The 17,044-nt window shown below is 39.7% G+C and overlaps 1 protein-coding gene across 1 annotated transcript; it reads right to left on the bottom strand.

Annotated features, from left to right (window-relative positions):
* Positions 1-4,983: 4,983 nt before the first annotated feature.
* Positions 4,984-9,789, bottom strand: LIPT2 (lipoyl(octanoyl) transferase 2). Its single transcript, XM_023499715.2, has 2 exons — positions 9,252-9,789; positions 4,984-6,505 (listed from the first exon to the last, which is right to left on the bottom strand). Exons 1-2 carry the CDS (start codon positions 9,700-9,702, stop codon positions 6,273-6,275), a joined length of 684 nt encoding a protein of 227 aa, XP_023355483.2. The 5' UTR covers positions 9,703-9,789; the 3' UTR covers positions 4,984-6,272.
* Between the last annotated feature and the right edge of the window lie 7,255 nt (positions 9,790-17,044).

Raw genomic sequence — 17,044 nt, 5'->3', positions numbered from 1 at the left:
TGGAGTGCAAATCTGGAGCCTGCCAGAGTCAACAAAGGTTTGGAAACTGAGCCATTAATCCGGGTGTCTTTGTTGGGGGACATTTCCTTTTTGGAAAAGAATGTAGCCTTCCATAATTCTTCCCAGTGATAGCAGGGCACCTGGGGACTGACATTGGTGCTGATAGGAATGAAAGATTATCCAGTAGGGCATTAGCCCAGATTTCTCAGTGCAGAGGGGTAAGAAGTTCTACTTCAGATCAGCTCTCTCAGGCTAACCTGGAAATCTGAAATAGTTGACAACTTGTTTAATAAAATAAATTAGAGTATATGTTAAATACAATATATGTATACATATTTATACAGCTGTCTTGCTGTACAAGAAAAATCAGATTTAGAAAGAAGGTAAAAATAACGGAAAGGAAAACAAAAATGCAAGCAAACAACAACAGAAAGAGTATAAATGTTATATTGTGGTCCACACTCATTTCTCAGAGTTCTCTCGTTAGGTGTAGCTGGTTCTGTTCATTACTGATCAATTGGAACTGATTTGGATTCTCTCAATGTTGAAGATAGCCACATCCATCAGAATTGATCCTCATATAGTATTGTTGTTGAAGTATATAATGATCTCCTGGTTCTGCTCATTTCACTAGCATCAGTTGATGTAAGTATCCCCAGGCCTCTCTGAAATCATCCTGCTGTTCCTTTTTTACAGAACAATAATATTCCATAATATTCATATACCACAATTTATTCAGTCATTCTCCAATTGATGAGCATCCACTCGGTTTCCGGTTTCTGGCCACCACAAAAAGGGCTGCCACAAACATTTTTGCACATACAGGTCCCTTTCCCTTCTTTAAGATCTCTTTGGGATATAAGCCCAGTAGTAGCACTGCTGGATCAAAGGGTATGCACAGTTTGATAACTTTTTGAGTATAGTTCCAAATTGTTCTCCAGAATGGTTGGATTCATTCACCAACAATGCATCAGTGTCCCAATTTCCCCATATCCCCTCCAACACTGTCATTATCTTTTCTTATCATCTTAGCCAATTTGACAGATGCGTATCTCAGAGTTATCTTAATTTCTATTTCTCTGATCAACAGTGATTTGGAACACCTTTTCATATGGGTAGAAATAGTTTCAATTTCATCATGTGAAAATTATCTGTTCATATCCTTTGACCATTTATCAATTGGAGAAGGGCTTGATTTCTTATAAATTTGAGTCAATTCTCTATATGTTTTGGAAATGAGGCTTTATCAGAACCTTTAACTGTAAAGATGTTTTCTTATTTTATTGCTTCCTTTCTAATATTATCTGAATTAGTTTTGTTTGTACAAAAGCTTTTTAACTTGATATAATCAAAATTTTCTATTTTGTGATCAATAATGATCTCGAGTTCTTTGGTCACAAATTCCTTCTTCCTCCTATGTAAACTATCCTATGTTCTTCTAATGTATTTATAATCTCATTCTTTATGCCTTTATGCCTAGGTCATGAACCCATTTTGATCTTATCTTGGTGTACGGTATTAAGTGTGGGTCAGTGCCTAGTTTCTGCCATACTAATTTCCAATTTTCCCAGCAGTTTTTGTCAAATGATGAATTCTTATCCCCAAAGTTGGGGTCTTTGGGTTTGTCAAACACTAGATTGCTATAGTTATTGACTATTTTGTGCTGACAACTTCTGACCTTATCCTGGGGGACCATCTACTCAGCATGACCTAAGTTGGCTCATAGACTTAGGGCAGTAAAGGACCTTGGGGGTCAGTTAATCCAATTGCAAGTGGTGGAGTCACTTTTGAAAGTCCTCTGGTATCTAGCAGTTTTCACATATTTTGATCCAAGGGCAAGGGCTACCTCCCTTTTAGATTAGGAATTTGTGATTATGTTTGGAATAAGAAATGGTTAAATGTTTTACTGCAGTCTTTATTGGTGGGAAGAATAGGGAGAAAAAGATTCCTTTCCTATTTCATGCAAGAACCCACAATATTTTTGTTGTTTCTCCCCTTGTCCTTCTCCCCTCCCTTCAAGGTTTTGGAGTTTTCTATGTTGTCTTTGTATTTCCAGGATTTAGGCACAGTGCCTGGCACAAATATGGGTATTAGCTAAGTACAGGTGGGTTGATTAATTATCTCTGATTTTTTTTTTTTGAGAGGTGGAGGTGTGAGGCACATTTTGTCTCAATATAAGGAGTCTCAACATGTCAGAGTATTCCACAGTGAAACAGGCTGCTTTGGGATTTAGTAAGCCCCTTAGTGTTAGAGATTAGAAGATCCTTTTTCACGGGGCAGCAGCAGGTCAAGAAGATTCTTGCACTAGGTGGGACCTAAGTCTTTGAGTTCCCACATATAATAATAACAATATTTAGCATTTACCACACTTTCAACTTTGCAAACTCTCTATATATGTTATCTCAATGGATTCTCACAGCTCTGTAATTGTCTTTCACTGTGGCTGATTCTACATGATCTCATAGATTATGAATGCTAATGTTGTCCACAAAGTTTTCTTGGAAAAGATACTGGAGTGGTGGGCCAATTCCTTCTCCAATGTATTAAACATATAAGCATAGGTTAAGTGACTTGCCCAGGGTCACACAGCTAGTATCTGAGGCCAAATTTGACTTTTGATCTTCCATTGGGCAGGCCCCATGCTCAAGCCACTAAATGACCTAATTGCCTAGATTATTATCCCCATTTTACATTTTGAAGGTTTAAGAGGCTTATCTAGAGTCACACAGCTACAGTGTGTCTGAAGCAGAATTTGAACCCAGATCTTTCTGGCTTCAGGTCCAATCCTTCTATCCATTGTAGCATCCAGCTGCCTCAGTATCTTTCAAGAGATAGTAAGTTTCCCATTCCCAAGATCTTGCAGCTTAAAAGGTCACTTGTTGGGAATATGGTAGTGGAATATGCTTTATTCCACTATTTATTTAATAATTTGTAACAATTATCTATTAAGTAACTATTTTGTATCAGTTTAGGTGCTAAAGCAACAAAGATAAAAAATGTCTGCTCTCAAACAGCTTATGTTCTTTGGGGATGAGGGATGACACTAGGGCTACATGTGTGTGTGTAATGTGTCACACATACATTCTATATTACATGAGTTGAGAGAGAATATAAAAAGGGAATAGAAGATAATTAGAAGTAATGTGCTGGGTTGGGCAGAGGAGAATGTTAAGGAATGGGCAGCCCAGATATATATAGTCTTTCAGGTTCCAACTATAAGGTTCTCTTTCTTCCTTGGGCTTGTGCAGGATGAAAGTGAATGAGATTGAAATGAGACTTCTTAGGACTCCTTCCCCTTCTAAATCTGATGATCATACAACTCTCTGAAGTTCTCTGAGCTTCCTCTCTGTTCCCTCACAAGATGGTTTCCATGAAAGCTCTCTTTAGACTATACTGGTTTATAAAGATGAAAAGCATATCTAAGGAAGCACATCCTCTCAAACAGCTCAGAAACCTCGTGATTCCAGGATTTACCAACTGTTTCTCTGAGACATTGGGCAGTTAGTTACATGCTATCTCATGATATCTTTCATTGCTTCTAATCTTTTCTTAATCCTTGGCCAGTTCCTTCAATCAGGCTGGCACCACATCATCTGTATGTGGAATTACAGGTTACACAAATGGAGAGTTCTGAATGCCGCGGGTAAGCTCACTTACCTTGATAGTATACTTTCCAGGGATGTCCACATTGATAAGGAAATTGATATACACATTTCCAGAGCTAACTCAGTGTTTGGGAACTTCCAAAGTAAAGTGTGGGAAAGGGGGATTAGACTGACTACCAAACTGAAGGTCTCCAGAGCCATTGTGCTGATTTCATTGTTGTATACATGAGAAACCTGGACAGTATAGGAGCACAATGCCAGGAAATGGAATCTTTTCCAATTGATGCTTTACGAAGATTTGAAGATTACCTGGCAAGGTAAAATATTGAGGTCCTTTTTCCAACTAAACTTGCAAGTATTCAACTTCACTGCAGACAGCACAACTCCGATGGGCTGGCTACATTGTATGAATGCCAAATGTTTGCTTGCCCAAAAGTCAGTTTTATGGAGAACTCACACAGGGCAAGTACTCACAAGGTGGTCAGAAAAAAATGATAGAAGGACCCTCTCAAAGTGTCTCTTAAGAACTTTAAAACTGATTGTATGAGATGGAAGATATCGACACAGGACCACTCAGCATAGTGTGCCCTCATCACAAAAGGTACCGTACTCTATGAGCAAAGCAGAATTGAATTAGGCTCAGAAATGTGAGATGTGCAAAGTTAGGGAAGTCATCCCAAATGTTCACAGGGACAGAGCATTCTGAGCTCATATCAGTCTGACCAGCCAGTCAGACACCCTAACTTGATTCTTACATAGTGATGCCATTCTGGTCCTTTTTGAGAACAAAGGACAACAATTAAGGTGGAAAGTGCAGCATGTAACCCTCAGTTTGCAAATGCATCAACTAAGAGGTAATATGACTTGCCTAGAGTGTTTGAATTGCTAGTAGGTGTTGTAGCTGAGTCTGGGTTTTTTGAATTATAGATCAATGCTTTTTTTCTTTAAGTGAGGAGGACAGGACTTGTTTTCTGCTAATAGACAACAGACCCTGACACAGAATAGATGTTTACTAAAGTCTTGATAACTGACATAAAAAGGAGTCTCAAGGAAGTAACTCTATCAATTAAGATCAGTAACTGATTGACAGACATAGGGAACTCTTGAGGAAATCCCCTCTAACAGTTATGATCAACAATTGATTTACAAATTATAGTCTTAGAAAGAACTGAGGGGTTAAGTTATAGTATGTCCTGAGTCATATTATACAGCTCTTGGGCTGTTTTCCTGACTCCCAAGACCAATTCTCTTTCCTAATACTTCTTAAATCATCACTTTCATTTGAATTACTTGATATTTCAGTGTATCAATGGCTTTTATGCTTCTTACCTGGTAAAAGTGAATTCCTGAACCAATGAACTCAGTCACCACGCCCTGGACTTGTGAAGAATAGTCTTTAGAGCACAGACCACAGAGTGTTAGAAATGTTATTAAAGAACAAAGATCAGGGACTGGAGTAAATTTTAAAGATCTAAACTTTACATTTTACAGGAGAGTTATTGTGTTGAAGAGACTAAATGCTAAGTTAAGACAGATACCAAACCTGTGAAGGATTATTGTGAACACTCCTGAACAGTCCTGGATTTGGGAACAGGATCAGACTTTTAAAGGCCTTCACAAGTTCAGGATTCAATGAAAACAGTTTCTTGGCTATGCAATCATGATGCTGTAATATGATAAACAGCTTTATGAGATAGGAGAATGGTACTAGCTATTTAGATAGAAGATGTGGCCCAGGGGATATGCCTGAAATTCACCTACAATCATTTAGCCAACAAATACTTACTTAACAAGGCTCAGTACTCAACTCTGTTGGAAATTTGAAGTTGGTATTAAGAAACAGAAAAGACATCTCTGAATTGGAAGTCAGGTGAAATACTACTAAATTCTAGATTTCCCAGTGACTACTTATGTAGCCTTGGAAAAATCCTGTAATCTATTTGGGCTTAGCTTTTCCCATCTGTAAAAGGACCATTTGACTTCCAAGGTCTCTTCCCATTATTCTAATAAATTAAGAGCCACTTACTAAATGTTTCTCTCTTGACTGCACTATCTTCCTACCAGGTGTCTTGACCCTGGGTAAATATGAGGGTTACCCACTCTTTTTGGTCTGTCTTCCCTTATTAGTATGACATATACCACTATGAGGTTGTTAAATAAAGATCTCTCACTTTTAGGTTTTGAATATATATTTATATATATAAAATCTCATTTTATAGTCCTTTAAGACTTACAAAGCACTTTCTTCACAATTATCTGGTGAGGTAGGTAGTACAACTGTTATTACCTCATTCAAGAGAATGAAAGCTCAAGATGAAGCGTCTAGTCCACCCAGTGGACATGGGTTAGAACAGGGATATGAAACCATCTCTCAATTCCTTTCCCTAAAATTAAACTCTTTCCTCACAACAGCCTTGTGAGGTAGATAGTGCAAATATGACATTCCCCATTTTATCCATGGAGAAACTAAGACCCAAAGGGAAGAAGTGACTTGTCTAAGATAATGACTGGTTAAGTATCAGTGTTCAGATCTGAATCTTGACCTTCTGACTCCCACGTCCAATGTTCATTACATAGAATCTTTGTCCATTCCCAGACCATTTCTCAGGCTGGCCAAGAGTTTGATTGATGCTGGGTTCCTGAGGCTGGTCCCTTGGGAAAGGTCTGTCAGTCACTATTCTCTTCATGCAATGTCAATGTGCATTTGAAGGCTTCTTCAAAGGCTTCCAGAAAGGGTTCCATGGCCTCTTCCACAGTGATCTGCCTCTGGAGCTCTTCACTGAGGGAGGTGACTCCCATTCCTGCCAGGCCACAGGGTACAATGTGTTCAAACCACGCCAGATCTGTGCAGCAGTTCAGAGCCAGGCCATGGGATGTGATATGCCTTCCACATCGGACTCCTGAAATCAAAGAATCCAAGCTTCATTAGGGTTCTAGTGTAACACTTTAGCCAATGTAGAAATGCTCTCATCAGCTTCTCCACAACTGATGATTCAGCTTTCCAATGACAGGGAATTCACTGCCTCCTAAAGTAATTTATTCCATTTTAGGACAGCTCTAGTTTTTAGGAAGATTTTCCTTAGTTTAAGCAGAAATCTGCCCTTCCTCAACTTAAACTCATTGCCATGGGATATGCACTCTGAGAACAAATAGAAAAAGAATAATTCCTTATTCACATGGGGACCCTCTCCTTTTCTTTTGCAAGATTCACCCATAGTTCCTTCAACCAGCCCTTGAATGGCATGATCCCTAGCTCCTTTCTGATCACCCTGCTTCAGAATTAGTAAATTTCTTTCCTAAAATGTAATGCCAAGAAATAGCAACAAAAAATACTCCATTTAGAATTTGATCAGGGTGGAAGATAGCAGAATGATCACTGATTGGGTCCCTCATCTTGGACACCACATCTCTATTCATATGGCCCTTTAGACTGACATATCTCTTTGCTCTTATTAGCCTTGAAGACTATGAAAACCCTCAGGTTTTCTTCATATGAACTGCTCCTCAGCCACTCTTTGCTCATCTTGCATTTTTGCAATTGATTTCTTGAACTTAAGCACAGGACTTTATATTGATTTCTATTAAATTTTGTTGTTACCTGGTCTATTCAGTTCTATTATCCTGCTTGTTGGTAAACCTTCCCAGCTTTAGGTGTATGTATATATCAGGAGGTGAAAGAAAACAGTGATCCATCTTCCTCTCCCAGATAATAGGAAGCCAATCATAGACATAGCATCCCTGTGAAATTGAGTTTTGTGTGGTAAGTGTTTTCAGATCTGACACCTATGTTCTAAGGTTTTTTTATGGCTCTCTGGGTCTCCTAGAAAGATGAAGAGAGTTGAATTTATGGCTGTTAATATATCCTAATCCCCAACTCTTATGGGAGAGGGTAGAATGTATCTTATTTCAAATATGGCCTATCCATTTCAGTGAAAACTGAGGTTCAGAGAGAGAATCTGACTTTCCAATGATAATATGGGTTATTATCCAGGTTTTGACTCCTCAATATGTGCTCTTGACAATAATGTTAGTTCTATAGTTCAAGTGTACCATAGGCTAATAAATAATTGGTCGTTAGGGGGTTTTCCTGAGGAAGCAATCCCTTTTTTATATTATCAGTTCTGAGGAAATATGTGACAAGAATTCTGCCTGACTTACAAAAAAATGGTTTGCAACTATTTCTCTTATTCTACATACTCAAGGAGCTCCCAAATCCTGCCTTGTAGCAAGGTAGATGGAGTGATGGACTTTAAAAACTGGGTTCACACATGTGCAAAAATGTTTGTAGCAGCTCTCTTTGTGGTAGCAAAGAATTGGAAAATAAGTAGATGCCCATCAATTGGGAAATGGCTGAATAAGTTATGGTATAGGAAGATAATGGATTATGATTGCTATATAAAAAATGAACAAGTTAATTTTAGAAAGGCCAAGAAAAATTTACATGAACTGATGCTGAGCAAAACAAGCAGAACCAGGAATACATTGTATGATTAATTATGAAAGACTTGGTTCTTCTCAGTAATTCAATGATCCAAAGCAATCTCAATAGATTTTGGCCAGAAAATGCCATCTGCAACCAGAGAAAAAACTATGGAGATTGAATATAAATTAATATACAATATGTTCATTTCTTTTTTCTGTTTTTTTCTTCTATGATTTTTCTTGTTTGCTCTGATTTTCTTTCCCAACATGATTCATAAACCAATGTGTATTAAAAATAAATTTAAAATAAATTAAAATAAAAATAAATAAATTTCAAAAAGAAATCAGGTTCAAATTTGCCTTCAAGACACTTATGATCTGTCCAAGTCCCTTAAATCTCAGCCACTGGTATCTACAAAATTATGAGGATGAAGATAGGGACTGATTTTCATTGCTTTAGATGAGAAAACTCCTCTTACTAATGCCCAAAGCTGCTCTGAAACTAGAGCAAAGCCAATTATGTGTCACCTTAGTTGTTCTTTAGTTACTCAGTTTCTGACTCTCTAAAACTGAATTTGGAGTTTTCTTGGCAAAGGTACCAGAGTCATTTGTCATTTCCTTCTCCAGCTCATTGGACAGATGAGGAAAACTGAGGCAAACAGGATTAAGTGACTTGTTCAAAGTCCCATAGCTAAAAAAAGTGTCTGAAGCCGAATTGGAACTCAGCTCTGCCTGATTTCAGGGCTGGCATTATAGAATGCCACTTTGCCACCTAGCTGCCCCAGGACCTTGGGGACCTGGAAACGGATCTTTCTGCTTTGAAGGCCAGCTCCCTCTCTGTCCATTAAGTCAAGCTGCAATACATTAAAGTGAGAATTAATTAAGTCCTCATAATGGAAATCAGGAAGGAGGTTTTAGTTACCGGGTTCTCTGCTCACTTCTGCATGTTATCCCCAGGTGATGCCTCGGGTGGGCTCAGATGCCCCCTAAAGGCCCCTAGATCAGGCCAAGTGCCCCTCATGTCCCTGGCCTGGCCCCCTGTCTATCACGCACCCCCAGGGCATCCCCCAATGGGCCTCCAAGGTCCCCAGGTGGTATAAAACACCACGCAGGCCTCACTCAGCTACCCCTACTCTAGGCCTCATTTTCTTCCATGTAAAAATGACGATGCTGGGGGCGTTCCCGCCCATCGCCCACCCACGCTCCCCCTCCCCGCGCACCCACCGATGGCGCAGATCTTGCGCTCGGCCCGCCAGACGCCGGTGTAGGGCGCGGGCCGCGCGTGCGCGTCCGGGAGGCCCAAGCGGCGACACAGGCCCACGGCACAGGACTCCAGCGCCGCCACGTGCGTCCGGAGCCGGAGGCCCAGGGGCCGCAGGTCCAGCACCGGGTGGGCCAACAGCTGCCCGGGCCCGTGGAAGGTGGCGAGCCCGCCGCGGCCCGTGCGCCGCACGTCGGCGCCCAGCGCCCGCAGCCGCGTCTCCTCGCCGGGCCGCAGCCCGCCCCGCAGGCCGGCCGTGTAGACTGGCCCCGCGGGCTCCCCGAGCAGCAGCGCGCCGGCCTCGGCGCCCGGCCCCTGCGCCGCCTGCAGCCGCCGCAGCCAGCGCTCCTGCAGGGCCAGCGCGTCGGCGTACGGCAGCCGGCCCATGCGCACTAGCAGCACGCGCGGCCCCATGCGGCCGGCTCCGATTCGGGGCCTGGACTCGGCTCCGGGTTCCGGTTCCGATTCCGGGTCTCGGCTCAGCTCCCGGCTCGCGGCGGCCCCGCAACGAGCAAGGGGCGGGACTCTCGGAAGCCCCGCCCCGCCCCGCCCCTCTCGTTCGCCGACCTAGCGCGGGACCTTCCGGAGAGGCGGCGTCCGAGCACCTTGGGAATGCTGCTCTTTGGGTGCCGCGGTAGGGCGAGGCCAGCGTGGCTCGGCGGACTGGGAGACCCCGCGGAGCCGGCGCGGGCCCGAGGCAAGTCCTGCTTCGGACCCGCCGGCGCGGGGCTCCCTCCGGAGAAAGTGCTCTCCTAAAGTGCCGGTGCCCGTGAAACGTCCCCGACTTCCAGCCCCAGGAGCCGGAGGGGACGCATAGTGAGCAATAGGGACTAATGGGGTTGTTGTTAACCACGGGAATTCGCGTAGTCCTGAGAGACTTCCAAAACGCTTTACAAATGATACCATTTGAGCCTCACAACTGCCCTGAGAGGTAGGTGCTATTATCCCCATTTTACAAATGAGGAAACTGAGGCACAGCAGGGTAGTGACTTGCCTAGGGTTACACAACCAATACAGATCGGAGCAGAATCCCTCAACTCGGGGTTCAGCCTTCTACCCGCTGTGCTCCTCATTAATAAGGCTCGTGAAAGCTGGCCTCCTTTTCTACTGATACCCACCTTTGATCAAGGATGCGCTTTATTCCTGTGTAGTTAACCCTCGTAAATTGCCACAGGGCAATTCAGTTATTCAATGAGCTTTTATTAAGCCCTTACTGTGTTTACAAGCACTGCTAAGCGCTGGGGATAAAAAGAAAGGCAAAAGTAGTTCCTGTTCTCAATGAGCTCCCTTCTGATATGGGGAGACAACACGCAAACAATTTCCTATGTACTTTGTTCGAATTATGTACAAACGAGATGTATACATGATAAGTGGGAGATAATCACATTACTTGGTTCACTTTTTTTTTTTAAATTATAACTTTTTATTGACAGAACCTATGCATGGGTAATTTTTTTACATTATCCCTTGCACTCACTTCTGTTCCGACTTTTCCCTTCCCTCCCTCCACCCCCTCCCCTAGATGGCAAGCAGTTTTATACATGTTGAATATGTCACAATATATCCTAGATATGATATATGTGTGCAGAACCAAACAGTTCTCTTGTTGCACAGGAAGAATTGGATTCAGAAGGTAAAAATAGCCTGGGAAGAAAAACAAATATGCAAACAGTTTACATTCATTTCCCAGTGTTCCTTATCTGGGTGTACCTGATTCTGTCCATCATTGATTAATTGGAACTGAATTAGGTCTTCTCTTTGTTTAAGAAATCCACTTCCATCAGAATACATCCTCATACAATATCGTTGTTTAGGTATATAATGATCTCCTGGCTCTGCTCATTTTACTCAGCATCAGTTCATGTAAGTCTCTCCAAGCTTCTCTATATTCATCTTGCTGGTCGTTTCTTATAGAACAATAATATTCCATAACATTCATATAACACAATTTACCCAACCATTCTCCAATTGATGGGCATCCACTCAGTTTCCAGTTTCTAGCCACTACAAAAAGGGCTGTCACAAACATTCTGGCACATACAGGTTCCTTTCCCTTCTTTAGTATCTCTTTGGGGTATAAGCCCAGTAGTAGCACTACTGGGTCAAAGGGTATACGCAGTTTGATAACTTTTTGGGCATAATTCCAGATTGCTCTCCAGAATGGTTGGATTCATTCACAACTCCACCAACAATGCATCAGTGTCCCAGTTTTCCCACATCCCCTTCAACATTCATCATTATTTTTTTCCTGTCATCTTAGCCAATCTGACAGGTGTGTAGTGGTATCTCAGAGTTGTCTTAATTTGCATTTCTTTGATCAATAGATCATATGAGTGGAAATAGTTTCAATTTCATCATCTGATGAATATCTTGGTTCACTGAAAAAAAAAATTTGGTCATTTGGGGAGAGAAGTTAATAAGGTCAGAAAAAATGTTTCCATGCCTTTTGTGTCTTTCCTTCTTTCAGATACCTTGTATATCTTTCATTGCCTTCGTAATCGTTTTGACTGCAACACTAACTTCTCTTTGTACTTGGTTCAATCTGACACATTTTCCCATCTTTGCTCTCTATAGGGATGTTTCCACTGTCCCTCTAAGCACTGGAGTACTTCTGCCTCATCTACATTCCTTTGAACAGGTCTCCATGAGGAACTGGCTTGTCTACTATTGAGACTCTAATAAAGTCCAGAGATCCCATTAGTTTAAGGGGTGGTTTAGCGAGAGGGAGATTGTCCAGGAACTTCTGTCTCCATGTTTCTCCAGTACAATCTTCAAATAGTCCCAGGTGACAGCTAGCTTCACGCTCTGATACTGTTCAGTCATTTTTCATTCCAAACTCCTTGTGAGTTCGTTTGGGGTTTTCTTAGTAGAGATACTGGAATGGTTTGCTATTTCTTGCTCCAGCTCATTTTACAGATGAGGAAACTGAGGTAAAGTTAAGTGACTTACTCAGGATTACACAGCTAGTAGATGTTTTAGGTCAATCTGAACTCAGAGAAAGAGGAGCCTTCCTGTTTTCAGACTCAGCATTCTTTCCACTTTGTCATCTCATCTCTTTCATTAATAGTATTCTTAACTTGTTATTACAAATAGTACATTACAACAGTCTCAGTTTTTAAATAGTCCTTTAGAAATTTATCTGGTGGCTCAGTTTCTTCTTTATGAACTGAATCTTTGAAAACCTTTGAGAATCTTTTGCAGGTTGGGGTTTTTCTTATTTAAGAGTGTCTTACAAAGGTGCTCTCCTCAGTCTTGAAGTTCAAAATGGGAGAGAATTCCTATTTCTTATTTATCATTACTCTCACTTTATTCAAAGAATGCCACAATTGAAATTGAATATAAACAGGCACAAAATCCAAATAGATAACAAACAAGTCAGTCTTAGAAAAAGGGATAGCTACTGTAGCATCTTCTAGTTTAAATAATACTATTAAAACCCATTTGATTTTTCCAAATGCATATAAAGATAATTATCCACATTCATTTTTCTAAGACTGTTCCAAAATTTTCTCCCTCCCTCCTTCATCTCCCATCTCCTCAAGACAGCAAGCAATCTGATTAGGTTAAATATGTATAATTCTTTAAAATATATTTCCATATTTTTCATGTTGGCAAGAAAAATCAGACCAAAAGGGGAAAAAAACCATAAGAAAGAAAAAAACAAACAAAAAAGGTGAAAATATTATACTTCTATCCATATTCAATCTCCATAGTTCTCTCTCTCTAGATATGGATGGCATTACCTTGAATTGTTGGTTCTGCTTATTTCATTTAGCATCTGTTCATGTAGGTCTTTCCAGACTTTTCTCAAATCAGTCTGCTCATCATTTCTTTTAAAAGTCATATTCCATTCATATACCATAACTTATTCACACATTCCTCAACAGATAGGCATCCACTCTTTATTTTTATTTTTTGTAGCTACTGAAAGTGTATTTGATGCCTAATTGGCTCAGGACAGTTGATACAGACTCTTGGCGCACTGAGTATAAAAGCCAGTATTTGAGTAGTTGCCTAGCTCCTCCCTCAGGCTTCTGATCAGCAACAGACTAGAAGTATAATCATCTTCAGCTCAGGCAGCCTGTACTTAGCTGAAGTGCAGAATCCTTACTGGATATCCTTTTCCTGTTATGGCAGAGTACCTTTTGTTAATTGTCAGATGTTCCAAGAGCATCTCATTTTTTTGTCTGGTCAGCATTTCATGTCTGCTCTCTCTCTCTTCTCACTGTTCCCTGGTTGTAACAAGTGGGACAGCACCCATCATTATTTCATTCCACCCCTCAAGTCCCAGCAAGCATGAAATTTCAGAACTATGCCCCTTCTTTTCCTTTCAGCCTCATGTAAGTCCTGAGTGGAAGTTCCCTTTAAGGAAAACAAATCCTTGAAAACTCTATTCTGTGTCTATGCACAGTCTAGCCCCTTGGGTCTCTATGATCTTCATGACATCATCTCTAGAAGTGGCCTTCTTAAGTTTTAAATATTTACCCAGTGCTTTACATGCATTTTTATTTGATTACAAAACAAAAGCTTCTTCCTAACAATTTATTTTTCACAAAAACAGATTATCTAGTTAAACAATCTATGCCTGTTTCTATCAGTTTTAGCATGCTATGTTGGCTGAATTCAGAAATCACACTAAAGTTAATCAATAAACATTTAATAAGCATCTACTATGTACCATGTACCATGTACTAAGTATCAGGGATATAAAGAAGGATAAAAAACAGTACTTTTCCTAAAGGAATTCACAGTCAAATGGGTATAATTAGCCACATTATTGTCGCAACTTCAAAGATATGGATGGTGTTATTACCTATCTGTTACCAACTTCAGCAAAGATCAAATATGCCTAGGATAAGAATTGTCCCCAACTAATATGACTTAGATACTTTTTCAAATAATAGATTAGATCAAATTAGATCAATATATTTAGCCTATTTCAAATCTGAATCTAAGTTAATCAAACACAAAATGGCAAATATAAAATCAAATTAGGCATTAATTAGAGTGATACTGAACTCCTTAGACAAATATGCCTAATATTCAGTACTCAGATATTACTATTAAGTGAGATAATATGTGCAAAATACTTTGCAAACTTTAAAATGCTAATAAATACTATTATAAGGATCATCATTATTATAAATCAACAAGAGAAACTTGAATGTCAGACTTGTTGATCTAATAATAATGATAATTCTTATGGTATAGCTAGAGTATATATTTCAATATATATAGAGAATATATATTGTATATATTCCTAGTGTTCAATAATTATGGGGCAAGTAGCTAGATTTTGGTCCAGCCCAATAGAGCTGAAGATTTGGAGAATGTTGCAAGTGTCAGGATTTCTCATTGATAGGATTCCTGTCCTGAATCAGGAAGCCTTGTCCAAAGGAAAGGCTTTATTTCTGCATTTCTACTTCCTACCTGGGAGACATGAAGCCTCAGAGCCAAGTTCTTGATGAAGCAGAATTAGAGTGGCTTCTTCTGGTCCTAGACTTTCTTCACTCTTTCTGAATAACTGTAAGCAGTAGCCCACTCGAGTATTTTCTTTTCTTTTCTTTTCTTTTTCTTTCTTTTTTTATCATAGTTTTTTAATGTTTATTTTATTTTTTTTTAGACCACAAATATTTATTTTCCCCTTTTGACATTCTTTTTTAAAATGTTTTAATTTTTTTACAATTTTTTACAATTATCTTGCTGCAAAAGAAAAATCAGATCAAAAAGGGAAAAAATGAGAAAGAAAATAAAATTCAAGCAAACAACAACAAAAGAAGTGAAAATGCTATATTATATTCTAAACTCAGTTCCCACAGTCCTTTCTCTGGGTGTAGATGGCCCTCATCATCATAAGATCATTGGAATTGCCCTGAATTGTCTCACTGTTGAGAAGAGCTACGTCCATCAGAACTGATCATCATATAATCTACCAGCTGAGTATTTTAACCGAGCCTGAAGCTGGAAGTAGAAGAAACAAGAGCTCCCTGTTGAGAAACTAGTCCAAAGATTTCAATGGATAGATTTGTCCAGCAAAGATGCCATGTCCTATGAAGAACTTACTAAGGTAAGCACTGATGCTATGAACATTATTGAACTTTGTGAGGTCTTTAGAAAGTACAAAAGGACTTCAAAACTCTGCAGATCTTAAGTTGTAAGATATCTTTGCCACATATGTATTTTACACAAGTGGGTTATTAATATATCATATTCTAATTCCTTTCTTTCCGTGAGTACTATGTTTATTAATGAGAGAGTGTGGTTTTGGGAGGAAATGTTTTATAGCAAATGTTCTTACTATATTATCTTAATGTCTGCTAAAAGCTGATTTAATTTACTGGATGATTGTTAATTGGAAAACACAATAGTAGAGACTCGTGAACGGTAATCAGTGGTGTTTTGGAAAATGTGTTTTTTTTTTAATGTATGCATGGTATACTTTTAATCTACACCATTATAATTTTTTTATCACTTTAAAAATTCTATACAAACAACAAAACAATAACTCAGTTTGTGATTTTTTTGTTGTTATTTTAGTTGTGTCTAACTCATTATGATTTCACTTGGAATCAGCAATTTGGAGAAGGATCTCCATCTCATTTTAAAGCAGAGTGACTTCCCAGATCACATAGCTAGTAAATAGCTGAGATTATATTTGAATTTAGGTCTTCCTAATTCCAATATCAATATTATATCCACTGTGCTACCTAGTTGCCTCAAAATTGAACCAATGTTTTGTGATATGGAGTGTCTGGCAACTTCCAAGGGATAAATACTCACACTAAAAATTTTACTATCAGCTCCTGGTTGAGCTAGTTTTGAACACATTTCTGTGTGTATAGCAGTTTACAAACTTTGACATTCTATATAAATGTTAATAATTATTATTGTTCTTTTTAACTTTTTTCTATTTCTTTTTCATATTTATTCTCCATGAATTTCTTATTAACTGTAAGAGAATTGATCAGGGAAATTTCTGATCAATGTTACTAGGTACCAATGAACTTGATGAAATTACAGGGTGTGGATCTTTGTTTGAAGGCAACTAAGTGATACTTCCTCAACGAGTGTGAGGAAGGCAAGAGGAAGAACAAGAATGAGCCAGTTCATCAACTTGTTTGTGTAATGGAGGTAGAGTGGTCTAGCATGTGCAAATATTTCCTGCCTACTTCCAGTCCAACCATGAGGAAGACACTTGGGTAGAGAATATTTCCTGTTGGACATGGATAACTATTGCTTAGAGGACTGGACTTGGCTGCTTAACTGGAACTCACTGTACTCTGATAGAGGAGGTGACCTCCTCTTTCTTGGCTTGGATGAGGGAGGGCTATTTTGGTTTGCCTACTAAATAGGGGAGAGCTGATTGCCTTGCTCCCCCCTCCCCCAACCAATGGTACCTGTATTCCCTTCTGACCTTAGGCAAGCAAGTATTCTAAAAAATGGAGTACATTTGAGAAATCTAGAAATTCCACTACTGGTTGGTCAGTTAGTAAACCAGTATTTATTAAATTCCTTCTATATGTCAGGCACTCTGCTAAGTAATTGAAGCTGAATGGAAACGAAGGTGTCCACCAAAATGATAGTGACCTATGAAAGGGTCTGCATTGGGGCAGGGTAAAGAACATTGCCACCTCCTAACTGAAGTGCAAACCCTTAGAGGCCAGCTGGGCTACTTGTCTAGGAGGAAGCTCCATCATCGTGGCTAACATTTATAGAGTGCTTAAATATGCCAGATATTGTGCTTCATGTTTTAAAA

Source organism: Sarcophilus harrisii, chromosome 3, assembly GCF_902635505.1.
Source record: "Sarcophilus harrisii chromosome 3, mSarHar1.11, whole genome shotgun sequence".
In the NCBI taxonomy this organism is placed as follows: Eukaryota; Metazoa; Chordata; class Mammalia; order Dasyuromorphia; family Dasyuridae; genus Sarcophilus; species Sarcophilus harrisii.
This window is presented reverse-complemented; position numbering and strand designations above follow the sequence as displayed.